The sequence below is a fragment of the Pristiophorus japonicus genome, chromosome 15 (genome assembly GCF_044704955.1).
Source record: "Pristiophorus japonicus isolate sPriJap1 chromosome 15, sPriJap1.hap1, whole genome shotgun sequence".
Classification (NCBI taxonomy): Eukaryota; Metazoa; Chordata; class Chondrichthyes; family Pristiophoridae; genus Pristiophorus; species Pristiophorus japonicus.
Window position 1 is genome coordinate 52,963,287 of NC_091991.1, and position 17,789 is coordinate 52,981,075.

At 41.0% G+C, this 17,789-nt stretch overlaps 1 protein-coding gene across 5 annotated transcripts in view; it reads left to right on the top strand.

The window, feature by feature from the left end:
- The window catches only part of dennd11 (DENN domain containing 11), a 35,783-nt gene extending 18,380 nt beyond the window's left edge, over positions 1–17,403 (top strand). The window contains exons 4-10 of one of the 5 annotated variants that reach the window (XR_011596761.1): positions 1,044–1,206; positions 8,603–8,741; positions 9,388–9,516; positions 9,768–9,918; positions 10,241–10,309; positions 10,983–12,762; positions 14,661–17,403. Coding sequence is in view for 4 of the 5 variants with exons in the window: in XM_070900431.1 (XP_070756532.1) it covers positions 1,044–1,206; positions 8,603–8,741; positions 9,388–9,516; positions 9,768–9,918; positions 10,241–10,309; positions 10,983–11,178 (847 nt within the window). In the remaining variant the exon portion in view is untranslated. Of the gene's footprint in view, positions 1–1,043; positions 1,207–8,602; positions 8,742–9,387; positions 9,517–9,767; positions 9,919–10,240; positions 10,310–10,982 lie in introns of all 5 variants that reach the window. The other 4 variants (XM_070900431.1, XM_070900430.1, XM_070900433.1 and 1 more) reach the window with 4 other exon arrangements.
- The last annotated feature ends 386 nt before the right edge of the window (positions 17,404–17,789 follow it).

Genomic DNA, 17,789 nt, shown 5'->3' on the forward strand with positions numbered 1-17,789 from the left:
ATGCTTGTAGAAAAATATCTGGAGGCCTAGTTGCCCCCCACCCTGATACTAAAGCTAACTCTGCATAGACCAGAGTTCAAACCTGGGACTCGCCTCAATATCAGCATCATACAACCGTTGTATCTTATGGAATTACGAGAACCACTGTCACAATGTGTAATCTAACATTCTGTCTTTTACATACTGTTTTATTCATCCTTGCTGAACTGAATTGTCATCTGTGCCCTTTGGTATTGTAATGCCACCAAGTATACTACAGGCTTTCAAACTGGATTGTCTGGGCACTAGGGAATCTACAGGGCACCAGGGAATCTACATGATTGTTCGATTTCTGTATCACTTTTTTGTATTTTTCTTTATTTCTGTACTTCCTGAGTTGGAAAGAAGAAAAATAAATGACTTGTATTTATATAGCACCTTATCACTCATCAGCCCATGCTTGGATATTATTGATCCAGGGACCAAAAAAAAACAATGGGTCTTGTTGGCATTCCCTTCACCCCATCTCAAGTCTCTCTTGCTGTATTGAATAATTATTATCTATGGTGGGTCTCAATGTTAGCTTGGCAAATATGCCAAACTGTGCAGTTTGGTGCTGTGGACTCGGGACAATTGGGAAATGGAGTGAACCTGAACCAAAATCTTGACCATTATAACTTGTACAGAGGGAACATACTTCCATCGTATCTCTGCTTGATTTCGATCCAGAAGCAAAGAGACACGTAACCACTGAACGATTCAGATCTTATTCTGTAATCCATTGGATATTGCCAGACCAACAGCAACAACACGTTTCTGAAAGCTATATCCAAGAAAGGAACATTACAAACGTTTCCTCCCCTATACATTCTGGTTAAAATCCTAACCAATCTGGGATATGCAGATTAGTTAGAACGGTATTAAATGAATTGGGTGTCGATCCTCATTGTTAGAATAGGCAGAAGTTTAATAATCCCTCCACCCAGCAAATGAATTGAGAGGCGAGATTCCCAAATTGACAGAATCCCTGAATAACTCTCAGAATGTATTGTATGCTTTTGCAGACATCAACTTGAAATCCCTGGGCACTATGCCCAATTAGAAGCCTTTTATGAAGACAAGAAAGGTGTTTTACCTACTGGAATGAACAACAAAGGAACCCCTACATCCCTTCAGCCCCTTCACTGGTTGCCACCTGCTAACAAGTACATGTTTCCAGAGATGAAGGTAACAAAGGACACTGTTGTATAAAGCATTTAGGTAGACTGTGTCATTGTGAGAAGGTGTAGGAAAGGCAGTGCAGTTGTTCAGCAGTTATACAAACTCCAAATTTTAATGTAGCACCTGCCTGAATGAGGTGTCACCTGCCATGCTGAATCTGAACAGTATACTAATTTGGCACAAGATGGGAGGATGCTATTTTTAATCATTTGAAATTTAACTTCATACTCAAACTAAGTACCTTGCCTTTCCAAGCCTGATTCCATCCACAAATAACTTGTATTAAGCTCCTACTTTTAAAGTTGTTCCAATTTATTGTGTACAATACAAGTGGAGATTTGCATTCTCCACTGACATTTTTGAAGGAAGAAAATTTTGAATGTGCTAAACAGAATATAAAAACGGGGACATTTAGGTTAATTGGCAAATGTAGCGCATAAATTGCAGCCTCAGGCTTCCATATTTTTAAACAAAAAACTTCCACAAAGTGCTTTTCCTTTGTATGTACAGCAGATTGTATAGCAAGTTCTATGAGAGCCCTCTTGCACTGTTCCAACAAAGCGCAACGTAAGCTCAAGGAACAGCACCTCCTCTTTCGATTAGGCACTTTAGGGGAGTTCGTGAGGCGGAGCAGCAGCGTGGGGAGGCCTACAAAAGGCCCAGCGTCGTCCAGGAGCCAGCGGGGAGTTCGTGAGGTGGAGCGGCAGCGTAGGGAGGCCTACAAAAGGCCCAGCGTCGTCCAGGAGCCAATGGGGAGTTCGTGAGGCGGAGTGGCAGCGTGGGGAGGCCTACAAAAGGCCCAGCATCATCCAGGAGCCAGCGGGGAGGCCTACAAAAGGCCCAGCGGGGAGTTTGTGAGGCGGAGCAGCAGCGTGGGGAGGCCTACAAAAGGCCCAGCGGGGAGTTCGTGAGGTGGAGCGGCAGCGTGGGGAGGCCTACAAAAGGCCCAGCGGGGAGTTCGTAAGGTGGAGCGGCAGCGTGGGGAGACCTACAAAAGGCCCAGCGGGGAGTTCGTGAGGTGGAGCGGCAGCGTGGGGAGGTCTACAAAAGGCTAGCCGGTGCAGCTGCAGCAGGGAGAGAAGGCAAAAAAGACATGGAAAGAAATCGAAGGGTGACGTCACAGCCAAGGGGGTAAGTGATTGACTGGTAATTGGTGAGTAGTTTTTCTTTTTCTTTATCAGTAAGTAACCCTTAGCATTGTTGTTGGCAAATTAAATTAATCTAAGGGTTAAGTCATGGCAGGAGAGCTCGGACACGTGTTATGCTCCTCCTGTGCTATGTGGGAAGTTAGGGACGCTTTCAGTGTCCCTGATGACTACATGTGCGGGAAGTGTATCTGGCTGCAGCACCTGACAGACCGCATTGCGGCACTGGAGCTCTGGGTGGATTTACTCTGGAGCATCCGCGATGCTGAGGATATCATGAAAAGCACGTTTAGTGAGTTGGCTACACCGCAGGTAAAGGGTACACAGCCAGATAGGGGATGGGTGACCAACAGGAAGAGCAGTGGAAGGAAGGTAGTGCAGGGGTCCCCTGCGGTCATTCCCCTGTAAAACAGATACACCGCTTTGGGTACTGTTGAGGGGGATGAATCATCAGGGGAGAGCAGCAGCAGCCAAGTTCATGGCACCCTGTGTGGCTCTGCTGCACAGGAGGGCAGGAAAACGAGTGGGAGAGCGATAGTGGTAGGGAATTCTATTGTAAGGGGAATAGACAGACATTTCTATGGCCGCAATCGAGACTCCAGGATGGTATGTTGCCTCCCTAGTGCAAGAGTCAAGGATGTCTGAGTGGCTGCAGGACATTTTGAAGGGGGAGGGTGAACAGCCAGTTGTCGTGGCGCATATAGGTACCAACGATATAGGTAAAAAACGGGATGAGGTCCTACAAGACGAATTTAGGGAGCTAGGAGCTAAACTTAAAAAGTAGATCCTCAAAAGTAGTAATCTCAGGATTGCTACCAGTGTCACGTGCTAGTCAGAGTAGGAATCGCAGGATAGCTCAGATGAATACGTGGCTTGAGGAGTGGTGCAGAAGGGAGAGATCAAATTCCTGGGACATTGGAAGCGGTTCTGGGGGAGGTGGGACCAGTACAAACCGGACAGTCGTGAACTTAAGGAAAGGTAACTTCGATGGTATGAGACGTGAATTGGCTAGAATAGACTGGCGAGTGATACTTAAAGGGTTGACGGTGGATAGGCAATGGCAAACATTTAAAGATCACATGGATGAACTTCAACAATTGTACATCCCTGTCTGGAGTAAAAATAAAACGGGGAAGGTGGCTCAACTGTGGCTAACAAGGGAAATTAAGAATAGTGTTAAATCCAAGGAAGAGGCATATAAAGAAAAGGTGGTAAACCTGAGGACTGGGTGAATTTTATAATACAGCAGAGGAGGACAAAGGGTTTAATTAGGGGAAAATAGAGTATGAGAGGAAGCCTGCTGGGAACATAAAAACTGACTGCAAAAGCTTCTAGAGCTATGTGAAGAGAAAAAGATTAGTGAAGACAAATGTAGGTCCATTGCAGTCAGATTCAGGTGAATTTATAATGCGGAACAAAGAAATTGTGGACTAGTTAAATAAATACTTTGGTTCTGTCTTCAAGAAGGAAGACACAAATAACCTTCCGGAAATACTAGGCGACTGAGGGTCTAGTGAGAAGGAGGAACTGAAGGAAATCCTTATTAGGTGGGAAATTCTGTTCAGGAAATTGATGGGATTGAAGGCTGATAAATCCCTGGGGCCTGATAGTCTGCATCCCAGAGTACTTAAGGAAGTAGCCCTAGAAATAGTAGATGCATTGGTGATCATTTTCCAACAGTCTTTTAGAAACATAGAAAATAGGTGCAGGAGTAGGCCATTTGGCCCTTTGAATGGCGGTGCAGGCTCGATAAGTTCATGGCTGAACATGCAACTTCAGTACCCCATTCCTGCTTTCTCGCCATTCCCCTTGATCCCCTAGTAGTAAGGACTACATGTAACTCCTTTTTGAATATATTTAGTGAATTGGCCTCAACAACTTCCTGTAGTAGAGAATTCCACAGGTTCACCACTCTCTGGGTGAAGAAGTTTGTCCTCATCTCGGTCCTAAATGGCTTACCCCTTATCCTTAGACTGTGACCCCTGGTTCTGGACTTCCCCAACATTGGGAACATTCTTCCTGCATCTAACCTGTCTAAACCCATCAGAATTTTAAATGTTTCTATGAGATCCCCTCTCATTCTTCTGAACTCCAGTGAATACAAGCCCAGTTGATCCAGTCTTTCTTGATATGTCAGTCCCGCCATCCTGGGAATCAGTCTGGTGAACCTTTGCAGCACTCCCTCAATAGCAAGAATGTCCTCCTTCAAGTTAGACTAAAACTGTACACAATACTCCAGGTGTGGCTTCACCAAGGCCCTGTACAATTGTAGTAACACCTCCCTGCCCCTGTACTCAAATCCCTTCGCTATGAAGGCCAACATGCCATTTGCTTTTCTAACCGCCTGCTGTACCTGCATGCCAACCTTCAATGACTGATGTACCATGACACCCAGGTCTCGTTGCAACTCCCCTTTTCCTAATCTGTCACCATTCAGATAAGAGTCTGTCTCTCTGTTTTTATCACCAAAGTGGATAACCTCACATTTATCCACATTATACTTCACCTAACCTATCCAAGTCACTGCAGCCTCATGGCATCCTCCTCGCAGCTCACACTGCCACCCAACTTAGTGTCATCCGCAAATTTGGAGACACTATATTTAATCCCCTCGTCTAAATCATTAATGTACAATGTAAACAGCTGGGGCTCCAGCACAGAACCTTGCGGTACCCCACTGGTCACTGCCTGCCATTCTGAAAAGTACCCATTTACTCCTACTCTTTGCTTCCTGTCTGCCAACCAGTTCTCAATCCACGTCAGCACACTACCCCCAATTCCATGTGCTTTAACTTTGCACATTAATCTCTTGTGTGGGACCTTGTCGAAAGCCCTCTGAAAGTCCAAATACACCACATCAACTGGTTCTCCCTTGTCCACTCTACTGGAAACATCCTCAAAAAATTCCAGAAGGTTTGTTTAGCATGATTTCCCTTTCACAAATCCATGCTGACTTGGATCTATCATGTCTCCTCTTTCCAAATGTGCTGCTATGACATCCTTAATAATTGATTCTATCATTTTACCCACTACTGATGTCAGGCTGACCGGTCTATAATTCCCTATTTTCTCTCTACCTCCTTTTTTTAAAAAGTGGGGTTACATCGGCTACCCTCCACTCCATGGGAACTGATCCAGAGTCTATGGAATGTTGGAAAATGACTGTCAATGCATCCGCTATTTCCAAGGCCACCTCCTTAAGTACTCTGGCATGCAGTCCATCAGGCCCTGGGGATTTATCGGCCTTCAATCCCATCAATTTCCCCAACATAATTTCCCGACTAATAAGGATTTCCCTCAGTTCCTCCTTCTTATTAGACCCTCTGACCCTTTTTATATCCGGAAGATTGTTTGTGTCCTCCTTAGTGAATCTGGATCAGTTCCTATGGACTGGAGGGTAGCTAATGTAACACCACTTTTTAAGAAAGGAGGGAGAGAGAAAACAGGTAATTATAGACCAGTTAGCCTGACATCAATAGTGGGGAAAATGTTGGAATCAATTATTAAAGATGAAATAGCGCATTTGGAAAGCAGTGACAGGATCGGTCCAAGTCAGCATGGATTTATGAAAGGGAAATCATGCTTGACAAATCTTCTAGAATTTTTTGAGGATGTAACTAGTAAAGTGGACAAAGGAGAACCAGTGGATGTGGTGTATTTGGACTTTCAAAAGGCTTCTGACAAGGTCCCACACACGAGATTGATGTGCAAAATTACTGGGGGTAATGTACTGACGTGGATAGAGAACTGGTTGGCAGACAGGAAGCAGAGAGTCGGGATAAACGGGTCCTTTTCAGAATGGCAGGCAGTGACTAGTGCGGTGCCGCAGGGCTCAGTGCTGGGACCCCAGCGATTTACAATATACATTAATGAATTAAATGAAGGAATTTTGTGTAATATCTCCAGGTTTGCAGATGACACTAAGCTGGGTGGCAGTGTGAGCTGTGAGGAGGATGCTAAGAGGCTGCAGGGTAACTTGGACAGGTTAGGTGAGTGGGCAAATGCAGGGCAGATGCAGTATAATGTGGATAAATGTGATGTTATCCATTTTGGTGGCAAAAACAGGAAGGCAGAATATTATCTGAATGCCGGCAGATTAGGAAAAGGGGAGGTGAAACGAGACCTGGGTGTCATGGTACATCAGTCATTGCAAGTTGGCATACAGGCACAGCAGGTGGTGAAGAAGGCAAATGGTATGTTAACCTTCATGGCTAGGGGATTTGAGTATAGGAGCAGGGGGGTCTTACTGCAGTTGTACAGGGCCTTGGTGAGGCCTCACCTGGAATATTGTGTTCAGTTTTGGTCTCCTAATCTGAGGAAGGATGTTCTTGCTATTGAGGGAGTGCAGCGAAGGTTCACCAGACTGATTCCCGGGTTGGCAGGACTGACATACTGGATCGACTGGGCCTGTATTCGCTGGAGTTTAGAAGGATGAAAAGGGAACTCATAGAAACATAAGATTCTGACGGGACTGGACAGGTTAGATGCAGGAAGAATGTTCCTGATGTTGGGGAAGTCCAGAACCAGGGGACATAGCCTAAGGCTAAGGGGTGAGCCATTTAGGACTGAGATGAGGAGAAACTTCTTCACTCAGAGTTGTTGACCTGTGGAATTCCCTACCGCAGAGAGTTGTTGATGCCAGTTCATTGCATATATTCAAGAGGGAGTTACAGCTAAAGGGATCAAGGGGTATGGAGAGAAAGCAGGAAAGGGGTTCGGAGGTGAATGATCAGCCAAGATCTTATTGAATGGTGGTGCAGCTCGAATGGCCGAATGGCCTACTCCTGCACCTATTTTCTATGTTTCTATGTTTACAGCTTTCTGGACTCGATATCGAGTTCAACAATTTCAGACCATAACCTCAGCCCCTATTTTTTTTCACATGGCACTTGCCATTTCCATTTACACCCTATCTAGACTCATCTTTTGTTTCTTAACTTGTCTCATTACCATCTCCTTTTGCCTTGCACCATCATCCCTTTTGTCTCTTAATCTTTCCTGCCTTCCATCCTACCACAGACGTTCCCTTTTGTTCTTTCCTCCACCCGCCTTTCTCTGCCCCTACTTGCTTAAAAATATGTTGCATCTCTTTTTTCCAGTCCTGACAAAGGGTCAGCAACCTGAAACGTTAACTCTATTTCTCTCTCCACAGATGCTGCCTGACTTGCTGAATATTTCCAGCATTTTCTGTTTTTATTTCAGATTTCCAGCATCCGTAGTATTTTGCTTTTATGTCTTGAGAACCTAGTTCATTTCTCCATAGAGTACATGTGGAACACCATTTAAAAGGCAATGTTAATTAAAATTGACAACAACTTATATTTCTATAGCACCATTAATGTAGAAAAACATCCCAAGACACTTCACTGAGGCATAATCAAAAAAGACAAAGAAGGAGTTAGTAAGCAAGGTGACCAAAAGCTTGGTCGAAGAGGTGGGTTTTAAGGAGTGCCTTAAAAAAGGAGTGGTGTGGAGATGCAAGGGTTTACTGAGGGGAATTCCAGAAATTAGGCCTAGACAGTTGAAAGCAAGGCCTCTAATAGAGTAAAGGGAAGGGAGGGTGCATAAGAAGCCCGTATCAGAGGGGATCATATCTGAAAATTCCCTTCTGTAGAATGTCTTTTTTTAATGAAAGATTTGGCACAGGTGACTCACAGGATAATCCAGTACTGAGGATGAACAGCCTATGGTGGCTAAATGCTATACTGATATGTCAAAAAGAACATCTCCCAATTAAGAACAAGATTCAAACATTACTTTACATTTGCCAATCTAGCTTCCCTCCACATCTGAATTCTGTTCATTATGAAGGGCAAACCAGATTGCCCTTATGTAGCAGCGTCTGCTTTTCAGAATGGATAAAATGCCGATGTAAAGGGGGAGTGAGCATGAGTGAAATTATATCAGCATTCAGTAAACATGGTGGAATCCAGGATAGGTCAACTTCTCTCACAGGTTTTGCCTGAGATTGGCTAATTTCACTTTCTTTGACCCGCATTCTATTGTGTTTCCAATAATTGACTTAGCTTTCCGGACACACTGTTATATCCAAGATCAGCTCCTGTCCATGGAGGGAATTTACAGTAAAACAAACCTTGGGGTATGAACACTGACTCTTGCTTAAAACATACCTAGTGATACGTCACAGAGTTGGAATTACTCATTGTTTAAGAATTTTCTGCGAGAAGCTTTATTAAGTTCATAAACTAACAAGTAATTTTATGGAAATGTTACTGAAATTCTTATCTTGGAAACAGATCACTCATCCTGCAGGATGTATGTCGCAGTTCATCAAGTTTTTCGGGGAACAGATAATGGTCATTTGGAAGTTTGCACTTTTAAGGAAACGGATTTTGATTTTCTCACCACCTCCGGTTGGAGTGGTCTGCTATAGAGGTGCGTATTTTGATTGCAGTTGTCTTTTAACTTGGCTTACACTTCATAGTCTCTGTACTGCTAAGAAATGACCAGATGAAGCACAGGTTATTCTACCACTTGTAACAGTGACTGTTCGCTCCATAATTGCCAAATGCCAGTTATTGACGTGAGTTACTTTGTTACTGCAAGGTGCCTGCTGAAGTCATCTGGCAGAAACCTCGCAAACCTAATAGCATGTTTAATTGTGACTGATCATAACCACAAACAGTGAGTAGAGTCATCTTAATTTTATTTTTGCTTGTGTAGAAATAAAAATATTCATTAAATTTAGATATGTGAAGTATGCAATATTGTAGAGAACATAAAATGGGTATTCCTGGGACTTAATATCACAGTGGCTAAATTTGCAGTTGTTGTGGTCATGCAGACCAGAATGGTTTGACATTTGTCCCATGGTCTGTATTCACATTGGCCCAGCAATGGTGAGGTTGTTGATAAATCTTCACATTCTTGATGGCTGTCCAGTGACCCTTTTGTTATCAATGAGCATAACCCAATGTTTTGTGCCTCCCTCCACCACCCCCCCCCAATTCCAACCCAACACTAGACTGAATTATCTCATGTTTCTGTGTCTGTTTCCTCCCCCATGCCTGCCCAATTCTAGTTTACTGCTGTTGCTGTCTAGCGAATGTTTCACTGCCTGGGATTGTAGGAGTCCCTGAATCCAAGCCTTACTTTTACATCAGTGTAGCAGATATAGAAACCCTGGAGACTGAGGTGTCTTATGTGGCCTGTAAGTATGAGAGATTCTTACATTACCTCCTAGCATATCTGTAATCACCTGTGAAGACGTAACAGAGGGCAGCATTCTAGCATATTGTACATTATAACATCCATTTTGTCCTATTTGATTGCAAGCTCTCAGCACATGTCCATAAGATTTTTATGCAATTTGAGGGAGAATTTTTACATTTAAATGTAAGCTGGGTCTTCAAGAGCCCCATTTTGAACAAGTGGATAACAAATTACATTTAATGTTTTAAGGCACAACAGAAAAGATATTTGAGGAAAAGAAAGATTTGTATGATGTTTATGTCGATAACCAAAATGTGAAAACAGACCGTGAGCACCTGCAGCAACTGCTGAAGGTAAACAGTGCAGATAAGGACAAGTATCGCAAGCTCAATGACCAGAGGTAAACAAAAATCCCTTTTTTCCCCCCCCCAGTTTTATTTTTCTCCACCAATTCTTCCCCTCCCCCCAATCCCCTTTCCCCATTTTCCTCAAATCCAGGGATACCTTAGGCAATTGTTGCACCCCTACTGCTGCCTCAGGATAGACCAGAGATTGAGCATGGACACTCCTGGCCTATAGTGCTCAGTGTATTGCTTCACTCAGCCAATCCGAGTACCTTTGTCCCATGAATACTTGTTATTACTCTGATATGGCAGGCTGAATTGTGTATGCAGGCCTGCTGAAGGTCTACTATTTACTTGCCATGTAAATCTTTCCAACAGGCAAATGCTACTTTATTCTCAGGAGGTGGGGGGAGACTGCAATACCAATGAAGAGGACCTGTTCATTATGTAAGTAGCTAACAATATGCACTTATTGGGTGAGAGGGAAGAAATAAGTTTGAGACCTCAGTGTGTCAGGAAAGGCAGAACTCCAGTACAAATGAATTCTAACACAGCACATTGGACATCAAATAAAATTGCCCAGTCTCAGACCATTTCAACTATTAAATTGAAGCAGCTTTTTAAGAAAAAAAACTGTGATAATGTGCAATATTGGGTTCAGGAAGCTGTGGTGCCCTCAGGAAAATTAGACAAAGGATTGATGGGGAATGTTATAATTAGATCAAGGGTCTGTACATGTGTTCCAATTCATAAGTTATTGCAGCATAAGGCCATTAAGGAAAATAAAAATGTACAAATCTTGGAGGGATGAGGAAGGTCCTCTTGTCTTTCATGGATTGAAGGAAGTTTCTACGAATGAATATCAATAATTCATTCCTGCTCTCCTAGTTGCTGATGTAGAGGGATTTGTTTAGTCTCATCTGTGACTCTTAATGTTTCTCATACAGACCTTGGAAGGGCTCTAATCAGAGCTTGTGTCTCACAACAAAAGAAGTCAAAGTTGTGAGCCTTATTTTTCTGTAACTGGCATCCCCTTAAGGACTTGCTACTGCATTGTGCCTTGAGGCTGTTTGGCCAGATAGCTGGCTAATCTTGTCCTGATGGTTTCTTTTGCTTGCAGGTTTTTCATGGAACAGAATAATCGCATTTTCCAGATGTTGCTGGAAGTTTCAGCGTGCCAAGATAAAACGCTGACAGCTGACCACGTAAGGAGTATGGGGTTGGACCCCCAGGGGGATCGCATCTTCCTGATGGACCTGCTTGAAGTTTATGGGATTGACGTGATGCTGGTTATTGACAATCCATGTTGCCCGTGATTGAGGAGTGCGACTAGTGAACTGCTATATGAACTGGGTAGGACCAAGACAGGAGGAATGAATGGATGCATAGTGTTTAAAAAAAAAAAAAAAATAGAAACCAAGTGCACTTGTACCATGGCATGCCACCATTTCTTGAGTTGTGCCCTGGTCAGTTCACAGGTCACTTGTTTTCCAGCCTCTTCAGTTGTCTGTATATTTTTGGAGAATTAACCCAATGGGAGAAGTCCGGATGGTTCCACTGGAAGAAACACTAATTTGAAGGATTTTTTTTATTTATAACGAAGTGTTCTTGATTTTCACCTCTTGCTGATAAAGGTTACTGTGATTTTTTTTTTTTTGTTACCACTTGTGAATGTGTTGTATGACTAGCAGTTGTGAATTAGTACATACACATGTGCACGTGTATGTATATACGTGAATACATTTCCAGTACATCAGAGACTCCATACTACTCCACTGTGAACTGCAGAGAGCCTTTTGTGTATATACCTTTCAAGCAAGATTGGATTTTACTTTTCAATCAGTGCACAGTTTGATTTCATGAGCACCTCTAAAGCACCACTGAGTGGTTTTGTGGCATTTGCAATGAACCACTCACTCAAATACTGAAATGTAATGTGACCATCGGAAAGGAATCCTCTTTGTTTTTCCTTGAACTGCCATATTGAAATTATACTATACTATCAAACTGGAAATTGTCCCTGCACACAGCCTCTAAGACTTAGTCCTCATTACTTGGCCTGTTGCAGATGCCTTTGTGATGTTCCATGTTCAAGACAGGTTTCACCATCTACAACATTAGAAAGTAGTGCTAGTGATTTGATTGGCACCTTAGTATTTCAGATGTAAAGAATAAAAAGCATTTGCTAATCCAGAATAGTTCGTTCTATCTGGTGACAGAAACTTCAGCAAACTTGCCACTAAACACAAATTCAGCAATTGGTTTATAGATCTGACTACATTTTATATTTTGTTGCTGAACAGAAATTATAAGGGAATGTTGGAGCCTATTTGTGTAATGATCACTTAATTGGTCAAGTTGGAGAAATGTTTCTCTCAATGCTACCTGCAAAGCAGTTACAAGGAATAAGTTGAATGCTTTTTATCACGTATCAGCATTAAATGGTTCAGGATGAGAAGGGCTGTGAGTGCTGCTGTGTTCCAAGCTGACCTCTTAACCTTGGTTTAGAGTTGTTTACAATGTTTGTGCTGCTTTGATGTCATTCGTTTGATGAGTAGAGAAATTAAAATTAAAATAGCATTTGACAAAAGAAAATGTAAGTGGTACATAGAAGAAAAGCAGAAAATAGAAAGGCTAAGGAAAGTTTTGAAGAAAGGCTGTCAGATAACAGAGAAATTATAAAGGATGTTATAGTAGTTGAAGAAATGGTAAGGTCTGGTGTAAAATAAATCTCATCGGGTACGAAGGAGTGATGGAGATACTAAATGAGTAATCTGTCTCGAGTGTTTTAGTAGAAATGAACGGGTAAGAAGAGAAGGAAATGATGGACCATTGGCGTGGACAATTGTAGATAAGGAACTATTACTAAGAAAAATTGGTGAAACGTAAAAATAAACCAGGTAATTATAGACCAATCGGGCTAACATTTTGGTAAGTTTAAAAATCCATAATACGATTTAGAATTATTCATCTAGTTAGATTGTTGCCTTATTTTAACACGGATGTCAAGCCCATGTAGAGGATGCTAAAGTGATACCAGGAACATAAGATTAGTTATGAGATGCTCGAGAAACTAGGACTCTTATTTTTCTCATTGAAGCAAAGAAGGTTAAGAGCAATTATGAGGGGTTGTGACCTGGTAAATTAGGGGGAAAGTATTTCTGCTGCTCAATGAGTCCGTAACTAGAGCGCATCAATTCAAGATCAGCAAAAAAAAATGAAGTAAGGTTTGGAGACACTTTTTTTTAAACAGTGTTGTTAATGCATAGAATCCCCTATCAGAATCAAAAATAATTTAAAACTGGAAAATGGATAAATATTTGAAAGGACGGGAATGGGACGAAATGCATAGAAACGATGGGAATGGCTTCCTTTTGTGCTGTAAAATTTAAATTTAATTTGGAGATTGAATGAGGAAGAATATTTGACTATTCTGCTGCAGACATGGGTATTCTCATCCTTTAAAAGTACTGTACTATAATAAAAATTTCAGCAACAAAGGCTATTCAGTTTCAACTGGAGTTACCTAATTTTCCTATCTTTTTACATTCATTTGAAAATACTTATTCAGTTCCCTTCAAATGGTAGTCTCGCCTCAGTAGCCATGTTTGCTGCACTTGTGATGACCCCTTATTACCAATTTGCCAGCCTGTAGAAACAATTTACTCTTCCACTATTCTCTCAAAACCTTTCAGAATTTTGAAAACTTCTCCAATCCAATGAGTGTCTTAACTTCTCTGTTCCACTGAAAAAAGTCCCTATTTTTCAAGACTGTCTTAATCAGTATTATCTCTTATTTATTGGTGTAATTCTCGTGAATCTTTGTTGTATCCTTGCTGTGGCTCTAATATCCTTTTTAGTGGGAGTGTCAGGTACTCAGCTTTGGCCTAATGAATGGTTTGTACAAACCAGACATCACTTCCTTGCTTTTATAGTCAATGCTGCTATGTATAAAACCCAGATTCTTGTTTATTTTTAGTGGTATTTTTCTACGCGTGCACTTTCACAATAAGCAATAGGTTATGTCTCTGAAATCCTCTGGAACTCTGAGGAGGTGACTGAATTATTGGACAGGAACTATGTAATAGATATTACCAATTTGAATTTTCTGAATCTTTGAATGACTGTTGAGGCTCATGGAATTAATGGCAAATTAGCAAAATTGATTGAAAATTGGCAGCAAAAGAAAGTGCTGACAAATGAAAAATGTTCTGGGAGAGGGCAGTGTCATGGAGTCATCAGAAACAGTATGGAGGAGAGTACTGTGGTCATTAAATTTCTCAGTGACACAAAATAATGTGGTCAGGTGACTAATGTAACAAAATTAAAGCTTTCAAAGTGATCTAAATAAATTAAGTAAATGGAGTAATGAATGTCACTGATTTTAATGTCAATAAAGTAATGCACATTGGGACATCTAAAATGTCTACACAATAAATGTGCATTAGCAAAAGATTTTTGTGTAATTATTGACCTTGCTTTCAATTAGCCAATCGATGTGAAACTGTTGTCAACAGTAATCTAAATACAGGAGACTTCTCAAGGGCATTTGTATAACTTGTTAAGATTATATCTAAAATAATGTTCGTTTTCAGTACCCTAACTTCTAGGAATTAAATTGGCCCTTCTGATTCAACCCTTTCACTCACATCTCAGAATTTACTTAGTTTGCTGGAGAATATTGGCACTTCTTAAAGCTTTAGTAAACATATAGCTGTACTGCCACATACTGACTTTATAATGTTAAATCTAGAATTTTATGTGAAGTGATGAATTAATTTTTAATGTTTTAACACAGGTGCTGTAGTATGGAGCATCTACTACAATTTCTCACCAATCCATTCTGAGGGCAAGACTTGCATACATCTCTTTTTCCAAATTTAAATTTTAGAAATGCTTCTATTATCCAATAATTTTATGTTGTGTTTAAAAAGTGAAGTTTTGCTTCAGGTATTGTGTGACTGAGATTATGTTCTCTTTTTGAAGCTGTAAGGATCCGTACCCAAAAGGGTAAAGATCCAGCCCATTACAGATCTGTTCTAATGGCAAGTTGCACACAATACATTCCTATCTGTGGAACAGTAATGGGGGGAGGGGTTTACTTAATGCTGGACTGATGTTGATACTACATTGAATTTAGTTTAGTTTGCCTACCATGTGTGTGGGGCCTACACCCCATTGTGGAGCTAATCTGTGTGATCCTCTTTGTTTAGTTACATTCATAGTCTGTCTGTTGCTCTTGGTTTGTGTGTATTGCAATGCTAATTTTCAGGAAATATATAGTTACCCTGTGTGTTTGTATGTGTGCACCTGCCTGCCAGCCGGTCTAGGAACATTTTGTGGTTTAAAAAATGGGCACTGAATGTTTCCTATCTCTGCCTCTCAGTCAAAGTAGTGTTTTTTCCCTTAGCAACACTATTGTTAAATTACTACTCTGCACATACCAGAGCTATACCTGCCTATCCATGTCTTTATTGGTACCATTGGTGATGTTGACACCTACCCAACACATTTCATCTATTTAGTCATTTATTTGAGCAGTGGTGTATTCTGATTGGTTTTTGGCTGTACTTTAAGCTTTTAAAAATCTTTGCCACATGGCTATGTCTCCTGGCTAACATCAGTAGCATTTTCAGACAGTAAAGCATTTGGCTTTTTTAAAATTCCTTTGCTGCATTCAACACATACCTGTACTAACATTTCTTAATGTTAAAAGGTGCAATTAAGCAGCAATAACTAACTTGTGTTAACAGGAACAATGAATGATCTGATTGACGGAAGTAGGGGTGGGACTATAATTACGACTGAAATACTCCAATTGTAGTTTATGTATAGCCTGTACTGGAACAAGTGTTGATGCTGTGTATAAGACCCAAACCAACAGTGCTTACGCACAGTATGTCCAAGTATTGAACATGTAACCAACCTTCGTAGTCTTTTGTATTGTATTCCTGTCCTCGTTTACCTGTACATTTAGAAACATTTATCAAGGTTACGTGGGCATGAGGTGGATGGCAGGTTTACAAAACGTGATCCAACAATCTGGGCATAGTTTGTATTCATGAGCCTTTCATTTCAATTCATAATGTATTTTTTTATTTCGATGCAGTTCCCTAAACTTTTCTAAGAGAATGGAGCACATCTTTTGTTCCAACAACAGGTCTTTTATTTATGGCAATAAAATAAACAGTTGCCTTTTGTCTGTAGATGTAAAATAACTGTGTTGGCCGCTTTTGTAAGTGTTTTTCCACCCAATTGCTCTGGTACGATGCCTGCCCACCTGAATCGATGTATCCGGCCATGGCGAATCCACAAGAGCACTGAATCTGTCTTGGACACTGCCTGACCGAGATCAGCTTTCAAATCCATTTCAACTAAAGTGATATTGTAATCTAATCATTTCCAAACATAGAAGGTATTATGTAGGCACCAACATCTATAATATCTAATTCCTAGAACTCTACTTTTTTGCCTTTCTCACCACATGGTATTAAAAAAAGAATTGATCGACGACTTTAAGTTGTTTCAATCTGAATTAAAGAAACTACAGTCCTTAATAAATCCAGAAAGCTGAGTCCAGTAAATTGTTTTGTAACTTTTTGTAAAATGTGTTTCTGTCCATCACTAATATACTTAGAATAGTGGCATTCAGAATGGGTGCTCCATTCTGTACTGGCACCTTGTAATCATTCTTCCTCCTCTGCTGGAGATGCTAAAAGTCTTCAGCCAGTGTCCTATGGAGAGATGGAAAGTGACTTTGTCACAGGATATTGATTTAGGTTTATGATGGTAGACATTAATCTAACTTGTCTAGGTATGTCGGTGGTGAAAGAAAAAGATGATGTTGGTAATTGGTATTTATTTTTGAACATAGTAGGAAGATAGCCGAATTACCTTTTTTCACTCTTGCCTCCAAATTTTTTGATACACTGTTGACAGCTTCACAACAACAAAAATGTTCATGGCCATAACCTGCTCATCAGGTTCTGAAATGTTTGCTATCTCTTAAGGTGCACCAGTATTAGTTTATGTTGACATTAATCAAAGTGCAAATGGATAATAGTAAAGAGGAGTTGGCCAGGGAGAAATCTGTACTGGCCCCCCCGCCACTAGTCTATCAGGATCTTGGTGGAAACCAAGGCTCTTGGCCATCATGTTATGAAATTGTGCAGGTGGTTTTGAAGGACTTTAGTCAATTTGCTTAAGACTCTGGATTCAAAGTTCTATCTTATGCCAGAGGTTAAGAAATGCAATTGTTGCAGAGATGGCCTTAAAGAAATGTTTTGTGAAGCACTGTGTGGAACATGTATGTACTTTGCTGATGATGGGATTAGGAGAACACGAGAGGGGATAGAACATTTGGATTTAAAAAAAAATAACTGCTGTCAAGATTACTGAAAGGGACTTGATTTTTTTTTTAATAAAAAGTATATGTGAAGGGATGTAAATTTCTCTGTCTTCTGTGGATAATTTTGTACTCTGTAAATCTGGATAGATGATGTGCCTAATATATTTTCTAATTAAAAGTTATCTGCAGCAAATCTTGTGTTTTTGTGTCAGGTGTGATCTTATTACTGTCATGCTGATATTCATGTTTAAGCCAGATTATGCACTTGTAAAATAGCATCTGTTTTAAGTGGGCCTGTTGGAACATGCTGTGCACCCATAGCATCATGTTAAAATTTAGAATTGGGCAGTCCCTCGTGTTGAGGATGACCCACTTCCACCCTAAAAAGGGATGAGTTCACAGGTGTTTCAATATTCTAGGTCCCGAACTATATATTGAAGGGTGGAAGATGCCTTTGCGTGGATTCTTTTAACGTGGGCAGCCACTACACGGGCTTGACAGAGCAAGGTCTTGATCCAGTGGCAAGGGATAACCAAGACAATAGGAGACCAAGCTATGCTGCACGGACCTAGTGCGCAC